Consider the following 24,853-nt stretch of genomic DNA (forward strand, 5'->3'; position numbering starts at 1 on the left):
CAGAGTGCGGAAAGGAAGTCTGGTGTGAAATGAGGTTATAGACGTGAGCAAGGACCAAATCTTGACAGACAATGGAGTCGAAGAAAAGTGGTTTGGATTTCATTCTAAGAATTAAAGCAGGGAGTAACATGATCTAATTTACAATAGAAAATTATCTCTCTGGCTGCTGTGTATAAAATGGATTATACAGGTCAAGAGTAGAAGCAAGATTACTTGGAAAGCTGCTGCAGTAGTCAAGAACGTGAGATAATAGTAGGTTGAATTTGGTGTAGTAGAAGAGAGAAAAAGTAAACTCATGTATAGTTTCTATAGTATAAAGCATGGTAGCTTGAAGATAACAGATGTTCAATGTATATTGCTAAATATATGTACAAGTGTTTTAAAATAGTCTTGCCTTCTTAATTTCTATATTACCTTAATTTTTTTTTTTTTTTTTTTTTTTTTTTTTTTTTGTNTTATTCTATGGCCTTATATATTCCTGCTGGACATTTGGGAAACCAAAAGGACAAAAAACCCAACAACCCATATTCAAGGAAACAGGAGGTGAGCTAACAAAGAACTGAAATGGTGGAGGGTCATATTGTTAAGTTAATTATAGAAATAAATAAATTACTTGAAACAAATGGTAAAAAGTTGAATTCAAAAGCTATTATAGGATAAAAATGGACAGGGTATTCAAACATAGAGATTTACATTTTAGAAAAGAGAGTCTCCATGAGCATCAGCTGGAATAGTATGCTTACAGAGGATACAGGTAAAGTTAATTTTCATTACTATTGAAGACTTTTCCAGTTCTAACTTACTTTTGATTTTTCTGGAAATATAAAGCCTTCATTTTACTATTTTGTATGATAAATTTCCTAATAAGTAGCTAATACTTTATTACCAGAAAGTAGTATTTATTTTTTAGAGAGCATTGAATGTGACCTGTCTTGTTTCCAAATTAGGAATCTGAAAAAAGACAGGCAATTTGGTAGGTTCTCATTCCCTTTCACATATACTTCCCAGGACATTTAGATTTTTACCCATGAAGATTCATCCTGCATGATAAGTTCAATCCAAATACCTTCAATAAAAAGCAAAATCCTGGAGAAAATGGGATCCATTTTTGCCACTTTCCACCTGAAATGCTAAATGGCCCCTGAATCGCGTGAAACTTGGCCTCAGTCAGTGTGAAAACTGGCTGAAATCTCTATGAAAGGCAGTCTGGGTTCGTCAAAGTAGTTCATGAACTTTGGCCAAACTTGCAAGGAACCTGGTCCAAGTCTTAGTTTGTAATGCAACATGAAACCAGGTGAATTTCACATGGTTTCAGGTTTCACCCTGAAAATTTGGCCTAGCTTTATAATCAATCATCACTTTTTAGAACGATGAAAGCCAACACACCTTTTTGAAAATGAGGACTGCGTGCATACTGATGACAGCTAAGCTGTGAACCACCCCTTCACTTCCTTTGCCAAAAGAAGATTTCTCTGAATGGAAACAGTTTCCCCCTTACTTGGAAAGGGCAGGTTGAGTGATTTTGATATTGCGTGTAGAAAGAAATGATACTCTATACATGGAGACATGCCATGCGAAATAATCACCACATATAGAACAAGTGGCTATATTCTAATCACTTAAGGTAATGATAATTTTATTCCATTCACATCCATGACAGATATCATGATGTTTAATTTCCTTGACCATTAACATGAGCTTTTAGCTTGAAGCTAGTCATCAGCTAGAATAATTGCCATGAGAAACGAAATGCTCTGTGGCACAATCATTATTTTCTATAAAGAAATGGCTGAAAAAATGGAAAGGAAAATAAATCATAGCATACCCTTTATCTAATTTAATAAACATGAGGAGATAAGGCTACAAACTTTTCAAGTTTGCATCAACTACATCTTTTGTAATAAAACCCCTACTGCAGTATAAATGAATTCAATAATTATCTACACACAGTGCATTTTACAAAACACCTTCACAGTTTCTGTTTTCAACATGAAAGTTTTAAATGCACTTTTTCACTGTGAAAAATGACTCTTCAACCAAATACTTGCTTTTGTGCATAGTGACATGAGAAAATTGAGAGGTATGTCTGAACGGAGCCACTACATCATTGGAACAGTATGTCTGAACATTTGGGTAATAAGGCACAGATGTGAAGCAGAGGACTTGGCACTACCAAGGTAACAACAAAGCATTCACCATTGTGTTATAATGGTTAAAAAAGCCACGTTTGAGAAGAATAAAAGAATGCCCCTCCTCCCTGGAATGTTAAATTTATATTACACCTTTTATCTACTTAAAAATCTATAAAAATAAGAAATTCAAATAAGTAACTCAAATTTGTGATGAAGAATAAAAATATAAAATGAATTAATATTTTCATCTATAATATAACATATTTATGCAATAGCATATAAAATTTAACTGCAGAAAAAGGGCCAAATTCAACAGGAATCCAAATGGCTTCTATATTGCAAAACAATGCATGCAAATCTGAAGGATCCAATAGCCATTGGATGGGTGGTTGCTATTGACTTTTTACTAGTGACTCTGGCCTTTCATCAGGAGAGCTAATTGCTATACAGTGCCTTGTTTACAGTATCAAATTAATGTAATGCTACAGGATACACCCATTAGTTATTATTAAGGCTATTTCACTCACAAGTGGTATGGTATTTTTCCCAGCTATTACTAAACCATGATACAAAGGCAGTTATAAAGCCAGGGCTACTTTAATTCAATAAGTTTGGAGCTGAAAACCAATTCTTTGCCCAGGATTGGAAGAATAGAACTTACCCGAGGTCCCTGATCACCTTGTTCTCCCTGTAGAGTAGAAAGATGAGATGATAGATAGTTTTAGCATAAAGTCTGTATGTGAGGCTCATTAAAAAGACCAAAATATAACATAGCATAGATCATACCAATGGACTGCCACCGACTTAATTTGTTTCAGCTACACAGTTTCTTACCTTATCACCTTTTGGACCAGGAGGGCCCTAAAAAAAAAATTTAAAAAATTTAAATAAGTTAAAAAAAAAACTGTAGCTTGAACAGATCAGCTAGTTAGTTGCAAGACTCATGCAAATGGCATGTAAGTATACTTGACAATGAGGTTTCTCAGAGAATTTTGAGTTTTAAACTATAATTGTAAGATGGTTCCAATGTGAAAATGGTTTAATACCGGTATTATTATATATCCAGTATATTACATATACTATTCCATTGTACTACACACACACGGAGAAAAGTACACTAAGTACATGTATCATAAGTATGCTGAATTCATAATATGCTGAATAAATCTTCACAAGCTAAACACACCTATGCAAGTAGAGTGCAGGTAAGGAAATCCAAAAGGGTCTCTGTTGACATTTTCTTGTCACTACTCTCAACCAACAGTAACCACTATTTCTGACCTCTGACAAAATAGTTTGTTTTTGTACTTTACGTAAATGAAATTATACCAGTATGAATCTGACCTCTTTTGCTTAGTATATGTAAAATTTATGTGTATTTTTGTGTTTAGCCATAGATCATTTGTTCTTACTGTTTTACAATATTCCATTGTGTGCATAAACCATTATTTGTTCTTCCTATTTGCTTAATGGCCATTTTTTTCCAGGAGTTTCTGGATCTTGACTACTGAAAACAGTGCTGCTAGAAACATCCTAGTTTATGTCTTTTGATTAAAAACTGTATGCATTTCTGTTGGGTGTAAATCTAGAAGTGGAACTGTTAGGTTGTAGAAAATACCCAATATGTTCAGTTTTAGTAGATACTGACAACAGTTTTCCAATGTGGTTCTAACAATATACACTCATCAGCAATGTACAAGAATTTCAGTTCCCTATGTCATTGTCAATATTTGATGTTTTCCATCTTTTAGACATTCTGGTGGAAGGTGTAGTAGTTCACATAGTATTTTAATTTGTACTTCTCCAGTGATTAATAAGTTGAACTCCTTTTAATGCATGTATTGTCCATTTTTGCATCCTTACCCATAAAGTATCTATTCACATCTTTTGCCCTTTTTCTATTGAGTTTTCCTTTAGATTTGCTAGAGTTCTTTATATAGTATACATATTGAGAGAGAGAGAGATCTCTACATCATTCTGAATATGAGTCTTCTTTCAGTTATTTATTGCAAATATATTCTCCCACTCTGTGTGTTGTATTTATGTTATCTTAAACAGCAGCTTTGATGAATAGCAGTTCTTAATTTTAATAAAACTCAATTTAACATTATTTTCCTCTTTATAATTATCTCTTTTTGTGTTCCACTTAAGAAATCTTTGTGGATTACTCGAAGGCATAAGGATGTTTTTCTATGTTTATTCTAAAAGCTAAAGTCTCATCGAAATTAATAGAACACTGTATGTTAACTACAGTAGAATTTAAAATTTTTTAAAATTAAGATAAGCAATAAAGAGATGGAATATTCCTCAGCTATAAAAAATAATGAAATCTTCCCATTTGCAACAACATGGATAGATCTAGCGGGTATGATGCTAAGTGAAATAAGTCAGACAGAGAAAGACAAATACCATATGATTTCACTCATATGTGGCATTTAAGAAACAAAACCAACAGGGTGCCTGGGTGGTTCAGTTGGTTAAGCATCCAACTCTTGGTTTTGGCTCAACTCATGATCTTACAGTTAATGAGATGAAGCCCCACATCAGGCTCTGTGCTGGCAGTGCAGAACCTGCTTGGGATTGTCTCTCTGTCCCTCTCTCTCTGCCACTCTTTGCTGGCACTCACTCTCTTGCTCTCTCTCAAAATAAATAAATAAACCTAAAAAAAGAAATAAAACTAACAAAGAAAAAACAGACAAATAAAAAACCAGACTCTTAACTATAGAAAATAAGTTGGTGGTTGCCAGAGAGGTGTGTGGGGGTGGGTGGGTAGGGGAGATGGGTGAAATAGGTGAAGGGAATTAAGAGTACACCTATGATGAGCACTGAGTAATGCACAGAATTGTTGAATCCCTATATTGTACACCTGAAACTAACATAACACTGCGTGATAAACTTATTGTTAGGGATGGCACCGTGCCCAAATTGAAGGAAAAAAAACCAACTAAATAAAATAAAAAATAGAAGCTTTATTACTTTATTTTTCACACTCAGATCTGAATTCATGGGGAGCTGATTTTGAGCATGATGTGAGGTCAAAGTCAAGATGCTTTTTTCTCCAATGTGAATATCAAATTTACCCACCACCATTTATTGAAAACGCATCTTTTCCCCATTGTAGTACAGTGTCACCTTTGTCATAAACCAGATAATCATATAGATGTGGCTTTTGTAGGATATTCTATTTTGTTGGGCAGCTATCTATCCCTAAGCCACACAGAGAATTTCTTTACCTTTGAGCAAAAATACCAGCAGGAAATACTAATTCTGAAGGCATTAAAACTCTTCCTCCCTAGCTCTTAAAGATGAAGTCATGTTTCAGGGCCCTTGAAGAATTGGTGCATTTCAGAGTTACTTTCAATCTCTCGTCTTCACCTTTAGCAGGGCTGGGAGACAAGGATGAGTCTACACCGAAAGCACATCCAAGGTGCTAGCAAAGTACCTCTTCTTACGTGTTGGTAGAGACTCGTATGTCACTTCAGGTGAAAATGTAGGAATACTCCGCTACTAAAATATCTCCTGCTAAGTATCAGCTACAGAGAAATTGTACCAAGTTCTTACTCTCAGTCGTGACACTTCTGGAAACAGTTGTGAGGTTATCATGAAATCAATAATAACAATAATATAACATCTTATGGTTTATATATTTTGCCATCAACAAAAAACTTTCATCTGTTACTGTATTTAATCTTCTTCCTCTCCAGTGAAGAAAGCATTATGATATAGATGCCAAAAATAAAACTCAAAGATTATCAAGGTTAGGTCTCTTGCAAGTGAGTTAGCCAGGACTTTAGCCTAGTCTGTGTGATGATAGGTTAGGATGATAAGGATGATAAGACATAGCTCTAGAACCAGATTCTCATAAAGAATGATGACCATGTGCCTGCCTTCAACAGGTGCCTTCTGAAATGCCTTCCAATTGAATTTCCCACAGTGTCCTGGGCAGTTGGCCCCAAGATCTCAAGCTTGAAATGAGAAAAAGAAGAATTGTGGAGGGTCAGGGAGGAAGAGATGGAGCTAAGATAATGGAATCAATGAAACATACTCTTGTCTCTCTTACCCCCCAAGTAATTTTGCCATTAAAAACAAAGAGAAACCAAGAAAATTATTTTTCTTTATGTTTTCAGTAAAATTTTACTATTTTATTAATGTTTTCGGGGAATTAAGTAGTGAGTAATTGGTATAGACTGTGTGTCTACCTTTGCAAAATTAAGTTTAAAGAATTTATTTGGTCATTTTTTAACACACATAAAATGTTCCCTAAAGCTCTGCAAGCAGAGTTTTATTTTTGGTGGGGCATAGGAAACCCAAAACGAGAATGAAAGGATACCTACCATCATGTTTCAGGGATACAGGGGAGGTTCTAGTCTTGATTTAAATTCTATGTTATTTACCTCAATTTTGATTTTTATATGCATTTGTCAAATGTCTATAGAGATTTTGCTGGTGAGATTTTAGAGGCCAAGCGCCTCATCGTACCAGTCCTCTAAAGGCACTTTATTAGGTTATATGGTATGCTTGAGGTCAAAGATTTTCTAAAACAATTTTACAGTGGGGAACAAAGATGGCTTCCCCCACCCTCCCAAAGTCCAATTATTAATGCCAAAGCCACATGTGTCAACTAGAGCTCTTTGAGAGCTTGCCATATATAAGGATCCTTAATTCATGAACACATAAAAATTTGCATTCACAATTGAGCAATAAATATTGTTACTTCCAAAGGGGATGTTTCTGAGCAGACAGAATGGCGTCCTGGCACCTGCCGGCTCAAGACAGAACTGAAGCAGAGGTCAACCTCTATTCACAGCTGTGGCGGCTGCTTCGGACACTCCAGACCCCACTTGTGCTCGTGGGATTAATGGCAGGTGTTTTCTTCTGCTCTGACTGAAATCCCACTCTTCTTTTCTGAATTGGATCCTCTTCACTGCAAATATGGATTGAATTTGAAGAAAAACGTGGACAATCATAGTAACCCCAGATAGTATTTCAAAATTTGAGAGCCATGGTTCTTTTCTAGGTCAAAACATTACAAATGAAAAGAAAGTTTCTTTGATTACTAACTTCCAAAAGTAAAGCTGGGTCAATATATAGGCTATTTTGCTTTTAGAGTTAAAAAAAAAAAAACTTCACTGGTATTAACAAAAAGGATAGACAAAAATAAAAATTAATGAATTATCTTAATTATAGTGTATTTTACAATGGCATTTTGTTGCTTCCAGCTGCGAAGCTAACAATTTAATAGTTAATGGACATATTTGTTGTTCAGGTATCAATATCAGTGTCTGATTGGTAACTATTTGAATGTAAGGGGCGCCTGGGTGGCTCAGTCGGTTGGGTGCCTGACTTTGGCTCAGGTTATGATCTCGCAGTTAAGGAGTTCAAGCCCTGTGTTGGGCTCTGTGCTGAAAGCTCAGAGCCTGGAGCCTGCATCAGATTCTTTGCCTCCCTTTCTGTCCCTCCCACCTCATGCTCTGTCTCTATCAAAAGTTAATAAACATTAAAAATATTTTTTAATTAAAAAAAAGAAAGTAAAACTTTTTTGCTAAGACAAGTTGAGGTCAATGGTAAGTAAATATGTTAAAATTAGAAGTGAAAATAAGGGAATAGTGAGCCATTATATAAGCCTATGTAAGTCTTCTTTTGGAATTCTTGTCTTTCTGTTCTGGTCTGGAATGCTGGAGTCTGATCTTTTATGCTGTCCCCTTAAATAAGTAAATAAGAATATTTGAAATAATTATTTCTAATTAGTTTTATGTTATGAGCTCTAATTATATAAATTTTATTTTATTTTGTTTTGTTTTTTTTAGGTTTTATTTATTTATTTATTTATTTTGAGAGAGAGGTACAGACAGCGTGAGCAGGGGAGGGTCAGAGAGAGACAGAGACACAGAATCAGAAGCAGGCTCCAGGCTCTGAGCTAGCTATCAGCATAGAGCTCCACACGGTGCTTGAACCCACAAACTGTGAGATCATGACTTGCGCTGAAGTCAGAAGCTTAACTGACTGAGCCACCCAGGCACCTCCCTAATTACATAAATTTTAAAGGTCTAACAAAGTTTTTATTATTAGTGTTCTTACTCAATAGTTGGAACATTTCTTTTAGAGTGCTGTTAGACTGTTATGAATTTACTACTAAAGTATTTATAAATATCAGTAGCAAACTTCAAATTAGCTTCTATTCAAATGACTTCAAACTCAGGATGTAAGGCAACAATCCTGTTTGTACAAATCTTTAATGTGGGTCTTGGCTTACACCAACTTCAGTCTCCCCAAATCTATTTCTACCCAAACAACTAAGATTTTAGATCTTTTTCCATGCTCTATTACTTATTTTGATTGAATTACAAAACAAACTATAAGCATTATGAATGAGAGGCACAATAAATGAGGTTCAGTAAAATGTTGGACTTCAGTCTACATAAAAGTAATAGAAATATAGCTGGAAAAGACAGATATATTCATAGAGGTTGGATACCCCAACTAAGACCTTTCACTCACTAGAACTATAAATTTTGCCTACTTTGATCTAACAAAAGCTAAAGAGGGAATGATTTCTAAAAGATGGCAATCATGAAAACAAAATTAAATTCTGCTATGACTAAAAAAAAAAAAAAAAGGAATAAAGCAAACTCTGGAAATTCTTGGCAACCAGAACTGCTGGAATAGAATGGAGTTATGATTTTTATCCCAGAAAAGTGTATATCATTTTCATTTTTGAAATATAACAAACCTTTTTCTGATTAATCCTTTCATTACCATAGAATTATGAAGTCCAGCAAGTTTCATTTTCTAAGCATTTATGGACAATTACCAGCCAATGTGATCTGAGTCTGGAGAAGGGATATGTAAATGTAATTGTAATCAGTGGAATGAAGGCTGTACTGTGGCAGTACAGAGACAAAGGAAAGTGGAGAACTAGATTTCAAAAGATGATAATGGAACTGGCTCTTGAAAGTTAGCCCAAGATAAGGAAGACTGGGAAGGAGTGAAACAGTTCAGGCAAAACATGCATAAGTGTGAAAGACCATCATGCTATCAGAGAATGACAAAGAGTTCACAGGGGTAAGAACATACATAGTGTGGGGAGTACAGATGGGGGATAGTAAGATTTGGAAAGACTCACTAATAATACCCAAGGCCCTGGGCCAAATCTGTCATCCATATAGCAAGGGCGTGGTAAGATCAATTCCATGCTCTTTGGGACTCTGAGAACATGGAATGCTATCCTTCTTAGGAACTTATTGCCTTGGTCCAGGAGATAGATGATAGTGGGAACAAAGTGGGAAAGTTCTAGAATCAGATGACATTTTTCAGATTAAGCCAATAAGAGACCAGTTAACTGGACGTGAGAGCTGTTTACATATCACCAACAAGGCTTAAGGAGTTCTATTCATTGGAGTGCCTGGGTGGCTCAGTCAGTTAAACGTCCAACTCCTGATTTTGGCTCTGGTCACAATCTCATGGTTTGTGAGATCAAGTCCTACGTAGGGCTCTGTACTGTCATCATGGAGCTTGTGTGGGATTCTCTCCCTCTTTCTCTGCTCTTCCTCTCTGCCTGCACATGCTCACTCTCTCTCTCTCTCAAAAATAAACAAACATTTTTTTAAAAACTAAAAAAAAAAAAAGGAAGTTCTATTCTTTTGAAACTTCACAGTTGGGGCGCCTGGGTGGCTCAGTCGGTTAAGCCTCTGACTTCAGCTCAAGTCATGATCTCATGGTTTGTGGGTTCGAACCCAGCGTCAGGCTCTGTGCTGACAGCCAGCTCGGAGCCTGGAGCCTACTTCAGATTCTGTGTCTCCCTCTCTCTCTGACTCCCCGCTGCTCACGCTCTGTGTCTCTCTCTCTCCCTCCCTGCCCCCCCCTCAGAAATAAATAAAACATTAAAAAAGATTTTTAAAAAAGTTCACAGTTTAGTGTACCTGCAGAAAATGGTTGGCCTAGACTGGTTCAGCTCTGATGAACATAGCAGCTCCAGAGCAAAGTGAACCATATAGAATTTTAAATCTGGTTTTAAGAGTATTCAAATCCAAACTGATTGTTGGCAGCTTTGGGTGACCCAATCAGAAATAGCTGAGAGAGAGAAAATTCTCTATTATCATTGCTGGGTAGAAGGAGCACAGATGACATATGGTGACCATACAGTATAGCCATCCATCCTCTGTGTTAACTTATTAATAAGGTACACCTTTATTATATTTCTTCCTCTGCTTTTTAGACTGTAAGCTGAACATGGGATTATTATATTTAAAAACTGTAATTTTCCTAATTTTTTTTAAGGATAAGGAAGACAAAGTCTACAGCACTGGTCTTCCTCTAGGAGTACAGCACAACCTCAGTGATCAATGTATGTCTGACGTCTGTGAGCTCAGGCCCTTTTGCAAGCATTACATTATCAATGTTCGCAGGCTCCTAGGGAGGAAAGAAACAGGGAATATCCCATTTCCCCTTGTTTAAATAGGATAAAAGCCTCAATTCTACAGATGGTATTTCTGCCTACTCTCTGATTGCATCATAAAATTGGCCCACTGTGCCAATGAGATAGATGCTCTTAGGCTTAAGAGCATACATTCATGAATAAGTTGAATTTGATACCACAGTTTTTAGCAGGTACCATTTTCCATTTGAACAATGGAAAAATCCAGTCCTACCTATTTACATGTGATTAACCTAGCACATACTTCTGAGAAAAGTGCTTTAGGCAGTTAGCTTAGGTTCACTTCTAACTAAAATGTGAACAAATAGGCTTCCAAGTGTATACCTGAAACCTTGAACTCTAACATATAGTTTTTTGCTTTACTAGCATAATATATATTTTTAGGGATATTTCTTCCTAAAATCACCTCTTTTTGTTTTTTCATAGACTTTCAACTTTACAAATAACTTCAAGAGGTAATGTGTACATTTTAAACCTATTATGAAAAACCTAATTTGAAAAGGTAGGAGGTCTTATATATAAGCACCGATTGTGTGTGTGTGTGTGTGTGTGTGTGTGTGTGTGTGTTTGCTTGTATATAATTTCTTTTTAAATGCTTCAGAAAAAAGTAAAAAATAAAAAGTAAAGGTATCATTTGGAGAAATTATTTCAAAATAAAGTACATAAAGTGTGTTGGTGGTTAAGAGCTCAAGCTTTGGAGTCAAACAGATACAGACTGACACCCTGGTTGTGATCACTTTTGTGAACTTTGGCAGGTTAATTAAATTGTTTGAGCCCCAGTTTCTTTGTCTGTAAAATGGGGAAAACAATGCTTATTGTTTGGCTGAAATGAAATACTATCCAAAAAGCAATCTGTAGAATGCTTGATTGACCAATGATAGTAATCATTAAGTTAATGTTTTTAATATTTTAATTATTGTAAAAATAAAAATATTTTTCTCAGATATTTAACCTGAATATAAAGAAGGTAAACATACTGATTTCCTAAAATCAAAAGGCCATGTGGTAAGAAATATGTTAGGTGTATGGTTGAAAATGTTTGGAGAACACAAAGGTTTAATACAGGTTCTCTTGATATTTAGGAACTATTACCAAACAACAACAACAGCAACAACATCTACAACTACACCAAAGTAAGACAAAAACAGGTCACTGCAGTTTTAGCCACATTATTTCAATGACCAACCAAGACTAAACTTTAGGACTTAGAACTACCTGGTCTCCCCTAGTATAGTAGGTACTCAATCAATTCTTGCTGAATTGATACACCCAGAAAGAAAAGAATGCACTAAAATGCTCTCTGTTCAAAGCAGCAACATATAAAGAACTACACAAGAACCAGATTCAATGTTGCTGCAGAAGAACCGTGTTTATTATAGTGTCAAACTCTGCTAAGCCCGGGAATGGAATTATAGCTATAAACAGATTTATAGCTTCAGACTTTACACCTTTCATTTTGCATTGAAGAATAAAAGAGACCCAGAAGAAAAGAGGGTAAGTATAAACAGAAATTTAAAATATCAAAACCAGCCCACTTATTGCAAAACTAATTTTTACAGCTATTATTTTCCGGGCATTTTCTGTGGTGAGATCGTAACTTTAAGTTCTTTTGTGATGTCAGTTCAAGCCCTGAACAAGGGACTATATGTGCTCATGATCAGTGCTAAATCATAAGCAGCTGCCATAAGGAAACAATTAGTGGGGGCTAGCACTAAAAGAAAATTTAGAAAAACCAAACATTAAAAAAGGACTCTCAAAAGTAAGACTGATGTAGCTCAATGGAGTTAAGGGCTTATAAAACAGCAGGAATCAGGGAAGCTCGCTCTGGCTTTCTTTTCTAACAGAATACAAATTAAATACAGCCAAATTACTGCTCCTGCCAATCAAAACCAAGGGCTCCCTTCTCCGTAGCCTCATCCCTTATATCCAAATGTTTTAAGAGACTGCTAAAACTTTTTTGTTTAACTTTGAATTTTTTTTTTTTTTTACTTACTTTTAAGAGGTCAAACAAAATGAACTCCATGGTGAAAGACTTGGAATCCTAAACATTCCTTTTGTCGAAAGAAAGTATCAACTTGCTCTCTAAATGCCCACAGTAGCCCCTGTGATTTTACAGCTAATGGTGTAAGCTATCCTACAATATTCTTACTGTCCTCAACATAATTCAAATATATTTAGACATACACCCATCTTTAAACGTTAGGTTTAATATACAATACTTCATTTCAGCATGTTTCCTAATAATATACTGGCCCAACATAATTTTGCCCAGGCTACTTAAGAAAGCCTGGCTTGCTGGTCAGTTTGACTCTTTGCTTCATTTGTAGTATTTTATAAAGCGATGCAGTTCTGTGTAGGGCAAAGGGGCACAACACAGGGATAAGAGTAGATATCTCTTAGAGTCTACAGAGATACGGAGAAGGAATACAAAACATTCAACTGCCAAAGGAGGCTACGAGAACCTGAATCTCAGGGCTTGTCTATGATTCTCAAGATTCCAGTACAAATTAGAAGCCCACCCTCTCTCATTCTCAGCCGATGACTAAAAAGATCAAAGGCTTTTAATGAAGTTTCTACAACCACCATGCTCTTCATCTCTGGATTCTTCTGTAGCTTCATCTCCTCTCTCTATGGAGTGAAGGTAATATTGTACCTATGTATGAGTACCCCCTTCTCAACCTTGCATGCTATTTATCACTGCTCTTACTTGTCTTTTCTACCAATACAGTTCCCCCGGGTTCTTCCTCTTCCCCTCCAAACACATTCATTTACCCTCCCCAAAAATCAAAGAGAAGAAACGTTGCTTTTGCCCTCTATTCGCTCATCTGAAGGTCCTATCTTCTTCTCATTATCTCCATCAAACTTCTTTAATATTAGATTGGTCATAGAAATAAAGAAAACTTGAATTTGAGGAAAGAAAAAGGAGGTAGCGGAGTAGAAGTCATATTTTTACAGTCTCGTTTTAGGAAAACTAAAGTAACATGAGTTGAAATACATATTGGTCTTGGGGGTATTTCTTTCCACTAGGAAGAAGAAAGCGAAGCGAAGCTATGGGAAGAGAAACTGCTGAGCCAGTCTTTGGGGCCCTGGAAAGGAGTTGCCCTGGGCTCAACTAAAACTAAATAAACTGGAGCTTTGGGGAGGAAGGGTTGACAAAGTCCGAACATGTCACAATTGCCCAAATTTGTGCCTAACCCTTTTGTCTTTTCACTTTACTCCCTTCATCAGCTATCACATGTACCCTCAAGGCTTTAATTTTTACCTGACTTATGTCCTCAATTCTTTTCCAGTCTAAAGTGCTGCATTCCCAACTGCTCACCAGATGTCTAAGTCAAGATATGCCATCATCAGCCCAAACTCCTCATTCTCAAATCAAACTTCTCTGTTTCTACTGCAAGCCACTCAGGACTCCTGACCTTCCTATTTTTGTTAAATACACCACTACTCCTCCAACTCTAAAAGTTCAGTGTTATGTTTGATTTGGCAAGTGGAATCCATTGCCAAGTCCCAGAGATTTCATTCTCCACAAAATCATTTGAATCTATCTTTTCATGTTTGTTTCTAGCACCCTTATTCCTGGAAAACAAGAATAATCTATAAGCCTCTGGTCTTCCCTCGCTGTATTTCATACTACATACCTTTGTCAGATTATGTGTCCTAAAGCACATTTCTGAACATATTCCTCATCCCAAAACCCATCAAGAGGCCAATGAAAAAGTCATTATAGGCAACAGTCTTCCATGGATACAAAAGCTGTTAGAGATTTCAGGGAATTGGGCCAATATCACTTGACTTGCTGATTAATGGAACATTATCTGCCTCTTGATATAATGAAGAAGGGAGTATACTACACCTCCATAAGAGATTATTCCTAAAAATTGAACCAGAACCTAATCAAATCACTAAATGGAACTTGCAGTTTACAAGAAAAACAGAGGACAGGGCAACAAGTCGGACAGCACCTCAAAAAAGTCATTAGATCAATCCAGAATGTGGGGCATTCTATATACAGGTCAAATGTGGTAAAACTGATGACACAAACACAATTTTTAAAAAAAATTTTTTTAATGTTTTATTTATTTCTGAGAGAGAGAGAGAGAGAGAGACAGCGTGAGCAGGGGAGGGTCAGAGAGAGAGGGAGACACAGAAACCAAAGCAGGCTCCAGGCTCTGAGCTAGCTGTCAGCACAGAGCCCAATGTGGGGCTCGAACCCACGAACTGTGAGATCATGACCTGAGCTGAAGTCGGATGCTTAACTGACTGAGCCACCCAGGCACCCCACAATTTTTTTAAAAAGGAAGATGACTGGAGAGTAAAAGACTGAAGAGTTACAGCAATTAAATGCCAATTGGGTTTTGGGTCTTGATTCAAACAAAATACCTATAAAGAGATGTTTGAAACAAGTAGAGAAATTTGAATATGGACTGGGTATGATAATAAGAAATCATTGCTAATTTTATTAAGGTTGATAATAAAGTGATAGTTATATTTCAGAAAGATCCTATCAGAGATTCATTCATATTTTAGTATTTGTGGATGCAATAACATGATATCTAAGTTTTGCTTTAAAAAATTTTTTTATTGTTTGTTTATTTTTAGAGAGAGAGAGAGAGTGCGAGCCAGAGAGGGGCGGAGAATGAGGGAGACAGAATCTGAGGAAGGCTCCAGGCTGAGTTGTCAGCACAGAGCCTGATGCAGGGCTCGAACCATTAGATCATGACCTGAGCTGAAGCTGGACGCTTAACCAACTGAGCCACCCAGGTGCCCAGTATCTAGATTTTGCTTTTAAATACATCAGTAAACAAAACAAAACAAAACAAAACAAGCAAGGGAAAGGGATCCATGAAACAAGATTAGCAACTGATAATTCTTGAAGCTGGATGATGGTTCTAGGGCAGTTTATGATACCATTTTCTTTTCTTTTCTTTCCTTTTCTTTCTTTCTTCCTCCCTCCCTCCCTCTCCCTCTCTCTCTCTCTTTCTTTCTTTCTTTTTTGAGTATGTTTGAAAATTCCCCAAAGAAGTAGTTATATAATTTTAAAAAACTTTTTAGGTGACCCTTCAGATGCCTACCAAATAAAGTGTTAACTTCTGCCTGTGTCCAAAGTCCTCTATGATCTGCTTTTAACTTTCCTTTTCTGTTCTTCCCCTCCTGCATGATTCCTGGCCTCCAGTCAGCCTTGAACACCAGCTGTTCTCAGAGCGCCCTTCACTGTTGTCACTTCTGTATCTCTGCTTCTGCCATTCTTTCTACTGAACAAACACGATTAATTATCATTTGACTCGAAATAATTATAGCACCCCTTCTTGAAACCTCTTACCTGATAACTTGAGCTATGGAGGAATTTGGAAAACAACAACAACAACAAAATCTGGTAGAAATTTGAGTTTCTGCAGGAAACTAACAATAGAACTCCCGTATGACCCAGCAATAGCACTGCTAGGAATTTACCCAAGGGATACAGAAATGCTGATGCATAGGAGCACATGTACCCCAATGTTCATAGCAGCACTCTCCACAATAGCTAAAANAATACAAATGTTAGTCCAGAGAGCGTCCTGTCTCCACCCATCTACAATCTCACCATCATTACAACAAGTCATTGATGGCTCATCTCAGTGACTTCACTTCCCTAAGCTTTGCTTGACCCTCTTTTGGAGATGTTTTCTCTGTTTTGAACTCCTAAAGCACTTGTGACTCTCTTAAAAACTTAGCTCACCACCATGCTAGGTATAAGATTTGTGCTTCATACTAAGTTATTAAGGCCCCAAAGGGCAAGAAGAGAGGTATATGGGGAAATATAACAAATAATGCCTTTGGAGGCTTTAATATGTACTAAGACATGACCTTTGGCAGGTCGTTTACCCTATCTGACCGTCAGTTTCCACATCTGCAGGATGGGACAAACAATAATTACCTCATATGGGAGGTGCAGGAAGTAATTAAAAGAACATATGGTCTGTAAATATTATTTCCTTCTGCTCTTCTCTTCCTAATTCAAAGGTAGGGTTGTACCTTACACATGGTAAGTATCAATAAATATATTATCAGATTTCCTGCAACAGAGGTCTCTAAGAAGATATCAGGGCCAAAATTAGTATTTCCTGACTAGCTTGTTGACAGTCAAAAAGTCACAGATATCTCTATGGCCAACATGCTTCCAATTAATGTTTATGAGGGTGTATTTGATTTCAGCTAGAAACTGTTTTCGGGGGGGGTCACTAAAAGTTTTCATCTGTTGACTCATGACTCTAGTTCACAGAGTAAATACTAATAGTAAAAGGAATAAAACAACTTTGCAGGCTCTTGAAGATGAACTTTACTGAATGAAAGTTTTTTTTTTCTCACGTCACTAACATGGACAGATGTTTTGGGCTCCTGCCTGTGACCCCCAACTTTTAGAAAGAATGTTCTATTTTTTACTCTCCCCACATTTTCAATACTGAGTCAGTCCTAAAACCATGGCAATATTGCTTTGAAAACCACCAGGCCACTAAAGTTACTAAGTAACTTCACAGTTGGAAACCCAGTGACTAGAGTCCACACTGCTGACCACTCCTCTTTTAGCTTTCCTAGCAATGTCTTCTTCTGAGTCTTCCACTCTTAGTGGGAGTTTCTCTGTAGGAGACATTTCTTTTCCTCCCCCTCTCTCTATTTCATAACTAACCTTCCTCCCACCCACGACTTCTCTTACCCTTTATACGTACTTTCTGGTCATCTCATACATTTGCACAACCTCGGCTACTACTTGTCTACTGTACACCCAGCTGTGGCTTCTCTCCAGGACTATGCCTACTGCCTATTCTAGATTTCTTCCAGGGACACACTGTTCTCATCTTGCATCATCACACTAAGACTGGTTAGTTTTCTTCAAGTTGCATGCATTTCATTCATGTTCTTGATGGCCCAAATTGAGACTGTATTAATTAGATAAGGAGGCTTTCCTCCAGGTAGATGAAGCCCTATGCCACAGCTCATAGCTTGGTAAATGAAGCATGAGCTGAATTTCACATCTCCCGTTCCTTTGCTGAACAGCCTTGCACAGTACATACCTACATGAATGTAAATGGTGGCCCTGACTTAACTGCAAGGAGTAACATTTCTTTCAGAAGCTCAAAACTCCACCACATTTATTTTTTTTCCAAATAGCTCCACAGTTCAGGTTCCCAGGTAAGAGATTGCAAGGAAAGTGTGTCATAACTATCCTTACTAAGTGATACTTGGTATTTATTCAACTATATCAATTAAGGATATAAGTATATACAGATATAAGCAATTTGGAGTACAATGGAGTCTTTCATATCTTTTTTAAAAAAATGTTTATTTATTTGGAGAGAGAGAGTGCATACAGGTGCATGAGCAAGGGAGGGGCTGAGGGGAGAGAGAGAAAAAGAAAGAGAGAGAGAGAGAGAGAGAGAGAGAGAGAGAGAATCCCAAGCAGGCTCCAAGCTGTCAGCACAGAGCCCGATGTGGGGCTGGATCCCACGAACCTGAGATCATGACCTGAGCTGAAATCAAGAGTTAGATGCTTAATTGACTGAGCCACCCAGGCACCCCTCTTTTTCATATCATTAATCAATTAATTTATCAAATACCAAAAAAGTATAAAATGCTAAGAGTTTTATAATCATTCTGTTTATGATGTAACCACTGCATAAAATATAAATGATGGGGAATGATACTACTTTTTCAGATCTAGCATGATTTATTTAGGATAGGATACATTTACTAGTTTAATATGACAGTTCTATTATGTATTGAGCAAAATAAAGACTTTCTGTACATACATGCGTGCATGCACGCACACACGCACGCAGACACATGCTTTTCAAATTTCTTGGAGAATGTACATGTCCTCCCCCTGCCCCCAAGTGAGACTATATGGATCTGAAAAAGGCTGGACTGGAACACAAACATGAAATATGGGAATTGCTAAAGTGTTAGGTTAGAAGGAGCTTAGTATATAATTAAAAACATATGAACAGAAAGTTAAATATTGTCCCCAAATATAATATTTTATTTGGAAATAATTCCTTAGAAGGCACACACGTTTTGATTCTTGTAAATTTTAGTAAAATATTGTGAAATTGCAATGACAATGTCAGAACAACAACAACAACAAAGCAAAAAGGAATTTGGGGGAAAAGGCTATGTGACATCTACTTCTTTTCAAGTACACTTGAAAAAATACAAATGGAAGCCACACGCCTTCATGTGCAGTTGTCTGATGGTATTTGCTTGTGGTTTTCTCTTACATTTTTTTCTCACTGAGTAATACAGAATTACAACATGCATGCTGCTTTAGTCCTCCAAATTCCTAAGGGAATTATATCTCCTTTATGTTCACATGCAACTCCAAAGGGAAGTTATGAGGATGGCTTCAAAATTCTGAGAATTTTATGCAAAAGAAATGCCCTTGGTATAGAAGGGGTACCTTTCACTTAATACAATGGTTCCACTATTTCATTACTCTCTATTGAATATACTGATGGAGTTAATTGGCGCAAAGAAAAGGCCACTATATCTTTATAATACATACAAGATGGAATCCTGAAAGGGTTTTTAAAACGAGTTTCTATAATTTCTATTAAATTATTTATTAGTGGAAGAATTTTATTGTTTAAGAAATGTGACATTAAACACAACCACCATAAACTACTTTCCATAAATAATTGTCTTGATTATTAAAATCAAAGACAAGCCTTGAACCCTACAAATAAATGATTAAAAACTAAAATAATACATCATAAGTATGGCCCTAGGTTAAAGCTATCTGTTTATTTTCCCAAATATTAAATATCAATATAAATAAACTACTATAATGAAAGAAAACAAAGGTATCAAAACTCTCCAAACCAAGTGGAAGTGAGATATTAAAATTGACAAATGTTCAGTAAAATTCCAGAGCTTAGAAACCTCAGAGGCCTGTTTTAAATAGCCCTATTGATGACACATGGTATTACTGATGAGATATTTAGAATCATGAAAAATGATCATTTTCTCTCTTCTTCAGCTTTCTTTCCTTAAACTTTTGCATATACCATTTGTAACTCAACATTTCTTGAACTTCTACCATATACCAGCAACTAAGTGAGGTGTTATGGAGGATACTAAAGATGAAAGAAAGCATAGGGGGGCCTGGATGGATCAATTGGTTATGTGTCCCACTCTTGATTTCGGCTCAGTTCATGAGCTCATGGTTTGTGAGATAGAGCCCCATGTCAGGCTCTGTGCTGACAGCGTGAAGCCTGCTTGGGATTCTCTATCTCCCACTCTCTCTCTCTCTTCCAAGATTAATAAACTTAAAAAAAAAAGAAATAAAGCATCACTCTGCCCTTGAAGACTATAAAAGCTAGTAATCAAGACAGAAGGGATGTTTATAAATGACTACAATAGAAAGAGGAAAAATACAATAAAAGGAGGAAATTAATATTTATTAAGTGCTTGCTATGTACTAAGCACTGCATTAAAAGTTATATATATTATCTTATTTTAATCCTCACACTATCTGTTGAGATAACACATTATTATATCTGCTTTACAGAGATGGGGGAAATGAGACTCAGAGTGATTAAGTAACTTGCTCAAGGTCATAGTTTGCAAGCGAAAAACTTGAGTTTGACCTGAAATCTACCTGGCTTTGCTATCTATGCCCCCTCTAGTGTAAAGTAGTATAAAAATGTGTACTCATAAAGTACTGTGGGGATTCAACAAAAGGGAGAGTATATCTTGATGGAAGAAGTGGCATGTAAATATGAAAGGTGACTGGGGCCCCTGCGTGGCTCAGCCGGTTGAACGTCCTCAGGTCACAATCTCACAGTTCATGAGTTTGAGCCCCACGTGGGGGTCTGTGCTGACAGCACAGAGCCTGGAGCCTGCTTCGGATTCTGTGTCTCCTTCTCTCTCTGTCCCTTGTCCATTTGTGCTCTGTCTCTCTCTCTCTCATAAATAAATAAACATTAAAAATTTTAAATATGAAAGGTAACCATGTCTGAATGTGTGGAAACTGAGTATACCTAGTAGGTAAGTGCGAGACAGTTTGAGAAAAGACTATTCTAAGAAAAGAAAAATGAAGAAAAACAGATTTTAAGAGAAAAAAAGTAAATAGTTTCATTTGGCTTAGATGAAGCATAGTGTTCAGAGAATGAATGAAAAATTAGTGGGAGATTGAGTTAGAAAAACGGGCCAGATCAAGGGATTTTAAACATCAGGCAAATAACTAGATTTTCTTGAACTCTAAATGGTAATCATATTGGGATTTAAAGTTTTGGGGTCAGAAGAATGACATCATCAGAATCATGATGGAAAAACTTTCTCTGGCAGACATATATGGGCTAATTATGCTATCTATGCTCCACCCCAACTCTTGATATCTCCACTATAGAGACAGGAAAAAGCTAAGTGCTCAGTTTTCTGACTCACTTCCCTTGCAGCAATGCTTGGTCAGGCAAGCAACAGTCATGTCCTCCCAGTGTGCAGAATGGCAATGGGGAAGTCAGGATCAAAAGAAATAGAAATGTGGAATTCCTTTAGGTAGGCAATGAGCTAGAGAGATTTCATTGTTCTGGGAGCCATTACCAAGGGTGCATAGAGCATGAGCACAATGACTCTCATATCTAGTAGTAGAGAGGAGGGCCTGGCATGAAGAGAGTCATGTAGAGAGTGAACGTAGGCATGGGGAGTCAGGAAAGGATTCAGTTATCAGAACAGGAATGTCTGAATCTGGGCAGAAACACAATTATTAGAATTAATGCTTGGCATCAGGATCACACTTAGAGCAATGGGACACCTGCATTTTGGAAAACAGTCTTCTTAAATGCCTCTCGTTTAAGGTCCCCACTACACCTGGGGATTACCGGACGTTCAGGTGCAGGGCATGACTTGCAGGTGGGGTTGAACTCATCCTCGGAATGGTGGGTCTGTGAGAATCAACAGATCTTCAACATTCTCCTTGACTATGAATATTAATAGAACTATCAAAAGAACAGAGACTGGCTCTATCTTGTTCACCACAATTCCACAACCTTATTGCTATGCCTTGTACAAAGGAGCTAAGTAAATATTTGAGGTATTGACTTATACTATGTTCATATGAATTAATGAACAAATAGTAGGATGATCAGTATTTCAATAAATTAATTTTGCCTCACCTCCCAAATAATTCTCATGACCTCTAATTTGAAATACAAAAACTCATCTGTCTTTTTTCGAGTTTCCTTTCCTCCTTTCTTCCTTTATGTAACTCTTGTCACTTGTTATTATTATTTTTTTTCTCTTCTTACCCAGCCATTTTCCCCCAGTCTCTGTGCCACTATTTACTCTATCTCATTCTTTTACGTCTCCAAGATTTGATTTCCTTTGATACAGTGGATTCACAGCAGCATCCTCTCCATTCGTTTCCCTGCCTCTTTTCCCATCTTAACTACAGATGCTAGAATTGCCTTTTTTCTCCTTTCTAATGTCCTTTCACCATCTCATTTCCCATGTGAAAAACCATTTGCTCACCCATTTAGGTAAATGCAAAGGACTCACCTCTCTTCCCTAAGGCCTTTTGTATTTAGTTTCATACTCTCACTGCAACAGGGTTCACGGCAATTTAGCTTTCTAGTCTTTGTAATTTTTCAACAACCTAAGCTAAATCCAACTAAGCCGTCTTCAGCTTTAGGAAGATGATCAGAAGAACTCCCTGAATAATAGACATTCTTCCTTTTTACCATCAGTCTACAAATAAAACCTTTGTAATCTGGAAGTCCTTACTAAAGAATGCATGATACCGAAAAAGCAAAATAGAGCCTCTCACTCTCTAAGGAAGAGTTTTGCACTGAATAATACTGTGAATAATATGACGCAGGAATGTTCAACCTATGCAGAACACTCTACTGACATAAACATTTGCACATGAACAACAAGTTGCCAATTATAATTCTGTCCAAGTATGTTAGTAAACTTTAAAGGAGGTGCAATCTCTCAGCTCAAACATTGACAGCTCTTTTTTTGGAAGTTGGTTGTTTGGAAATCTGATTGTATCTTCCCACAGGAATCCTAATAAAATATGGTTTATTTTCCCAGCTCAATCCCAAAAGCCTATTGCTAATGCACTAAAAAAAATTCTTATTGTATAACAGAAACAGTATAAGTAATAATGTCTTAATGGAAAATCCACCATAAGTTGGGATTTGGGATTTTAGAAATGTACGTCTCACGACACTACCCAGTCAGAGGGGGTATGAATTTTCAGTGGAGTAGATAGTCCAGCTAAGGGTCATCCCTGAGTGACACAGTTATGACTCAGAGTGGGTTGGAAACTTGGACCTGAGGACTAGTTAAGGGAACTTGTTTGGAGAAATCTTGTTGAGGTAGCAAACTTTTTTCTTCCTGTTCCTCCCTTAACTAATTGTAAAAGGAGATGGGAAGAGAAGGTAAATAAAAAGTTTTGCAATGTTTATGCTCTTCCTTTTCCCCATAGCTTAGAAGACACAGGAGTAAGGGAGGAGCAGAATTAGCAAGGAAGGAACGTAGGCACATTAGTTGTATTGAAATATATATATAAACACAACTAATGTGCTTAATATATATGTTCAATACAACTAATGTGTGTAATATATATGTGTACTGTGTAATATATACAATAAAAATACATTATGGAGAATTTTAGCTCATACATCTTATCAAATAAAGGAAATTAAAGAAGTAGATATTTCAAGAAAAGAGATGGTTATCATTTTAAGTCACCAAAGACGAAGGAAAAAAAAAACATACCCCAATTTATTGTTTTAAAGCTTATTTATTTTTGAGAGAGACAGTGGGGAAGGGGCAGAGAGAGGGGGCAACAGAGGATCAGAAGCAGGCTCTGTGCTGACGGCAGAGAGCCCTATGCGGGCCTTGAACTCATGAACCATGAGATCATGACCTAAGCCAAAGTCAGACATTTAGATCTGACTGAGCCAGCCAGGCTCCCATATCCCAAATTATAAGTTCCTGTACACATTGTATATACTGTATGTAAATAAAATTATTTATAGTAAGTCAAAAAAACAGAACATGAACATTTCAAGAGAAATCCAACCAATTGAAGAAACCTTTCAACCATTTAAAAACCCATTTAAAAATTTCCTAGTTTAGGTTTTAAATGTACATTGCTTGTTTACTCACTGTATGTACATTATTTATAATAATGTACATAATAATGTACATAATAAATACAGATATGTATTTAACAGAGTTAGTGTATAGTTTATATAAGTTTACTCAAGGAAAAAGTGGATTCATGGTAAGATGGTAATGTAAGATATAATTGTATAAAATACTGTAACTCTGTTGCACATATTGATAATCCCATTTACTACATCATTTTTAAGTGTTCATATTTTCAGATAGGTAAAACTTGCTCTTGGACATAAAAGCCTATTTAATATCTACTTTTTGCAGAAGAAATTTCCCAAGAGTAGATTAGAGGCTGGGAAAGTAATACATTACAACAGGTAACAGGGAAAATAAAAATACAGATGGAAAGGAGCCAGTGTATAAAAATACATCCATAATTTATAAAAATCTCAGAGCAAATTTAATAATCATTAAGCACTAAATGAAAAACTTCATTAAGAGTTACTTAATTTAAAATCTAAACTTGGAAGTTTCTTTTGAAAATTGTTATGATAATGATGTAGAGTTAAGAGGTAAGTCAGACTTGTCCTTGGAGACATAGCAACAAAACTCTTTGCTTATTTCTTCTACCATGAAAAGACAATGTGAGCTATTTCCTGGCTTTACATTTCTCCTCATACCTATTCTTCCTAAATCCATGGCTTTCCTTTTGCTGTGTCAAGAGGGAGACATTTTGAACAAAATGATCATGTGATTTGAGTGTCCACTAAAGGCAAACCGATAGCCAAGATGAATGAAGAATAGAACAGGTCACCATTTAAAAATGCCAATTTTATCCTCCTTGAAAGTTTCCAAAATTTTCAAGTATAAGCAGTTAGACAGACTTTACTTTTTTAAGTGTCCTGACATATTTTCAAATCTTGGGGATACCTGATTGGCTCAGTCAGTTAAGGATCCGACTTGATTTAAGGTGTATATATATATATACATATATACATATGTATATATAGGGTATATATATATATATATATATGGTAAAGGTAATGATCTCAAGGTGGTGGGATCAAACCCCACATCAGGCTCCAGGCTCAGTGTGGAGTATGCTTAAGATTCTCTCTCTCTCCCTCTGCCCCACTACCCCACTCACACTATCTCTCCCTCTGTCTAAAAAAAAAAAAAAAAA

The 24,853-nt window shown here is 36.5% G+C and overlaps 1 protein-coding gene across 1 annotated transcript in view; it reads right to left on the bottom strand.

The window, feature by feature from the left end:
- Positions 1-24,853, bottom strand: part of COL25A1 (collagen type XXV alpha 1 chain) — a 450,359-nt gene that overhangs the window by 147,482 nt on the left and 278,024 nt on the right. Inside the window, exons 6-7 of the mRNA XM_077778460.1 lie at positions 2,967-2,993; positions 2,794-2,820 (exon numbers count right to left, since the gene is read on the bottom strand). Coding sequence (XP_077634586.1) covers positions 2,794-2,820; positions 2,967-2,993 — 54 coding nt within the window. The remainder of the gene's footprint in view (positions 1-2,793; positions 2,821-2,966; positions 2,994-24,853) is intronic.

Source organism: Crocuta crocuta, unplaced genomic scaffold (assembly GCF_008692635.1).
Source record: "Crocuta crocuta isolate KB4526 unplaced genomic scaffold, BGI_CrCroc_1.0 scaffold587, whole genome shotgun sequence".
Taxonomy (NCBI): domain Eukaryota; kingdom Metazoa; phylum Chordata; class Mammalia; order Carnivora; family Hyaenidae; genus Crocuta; species Crocuta crocuta.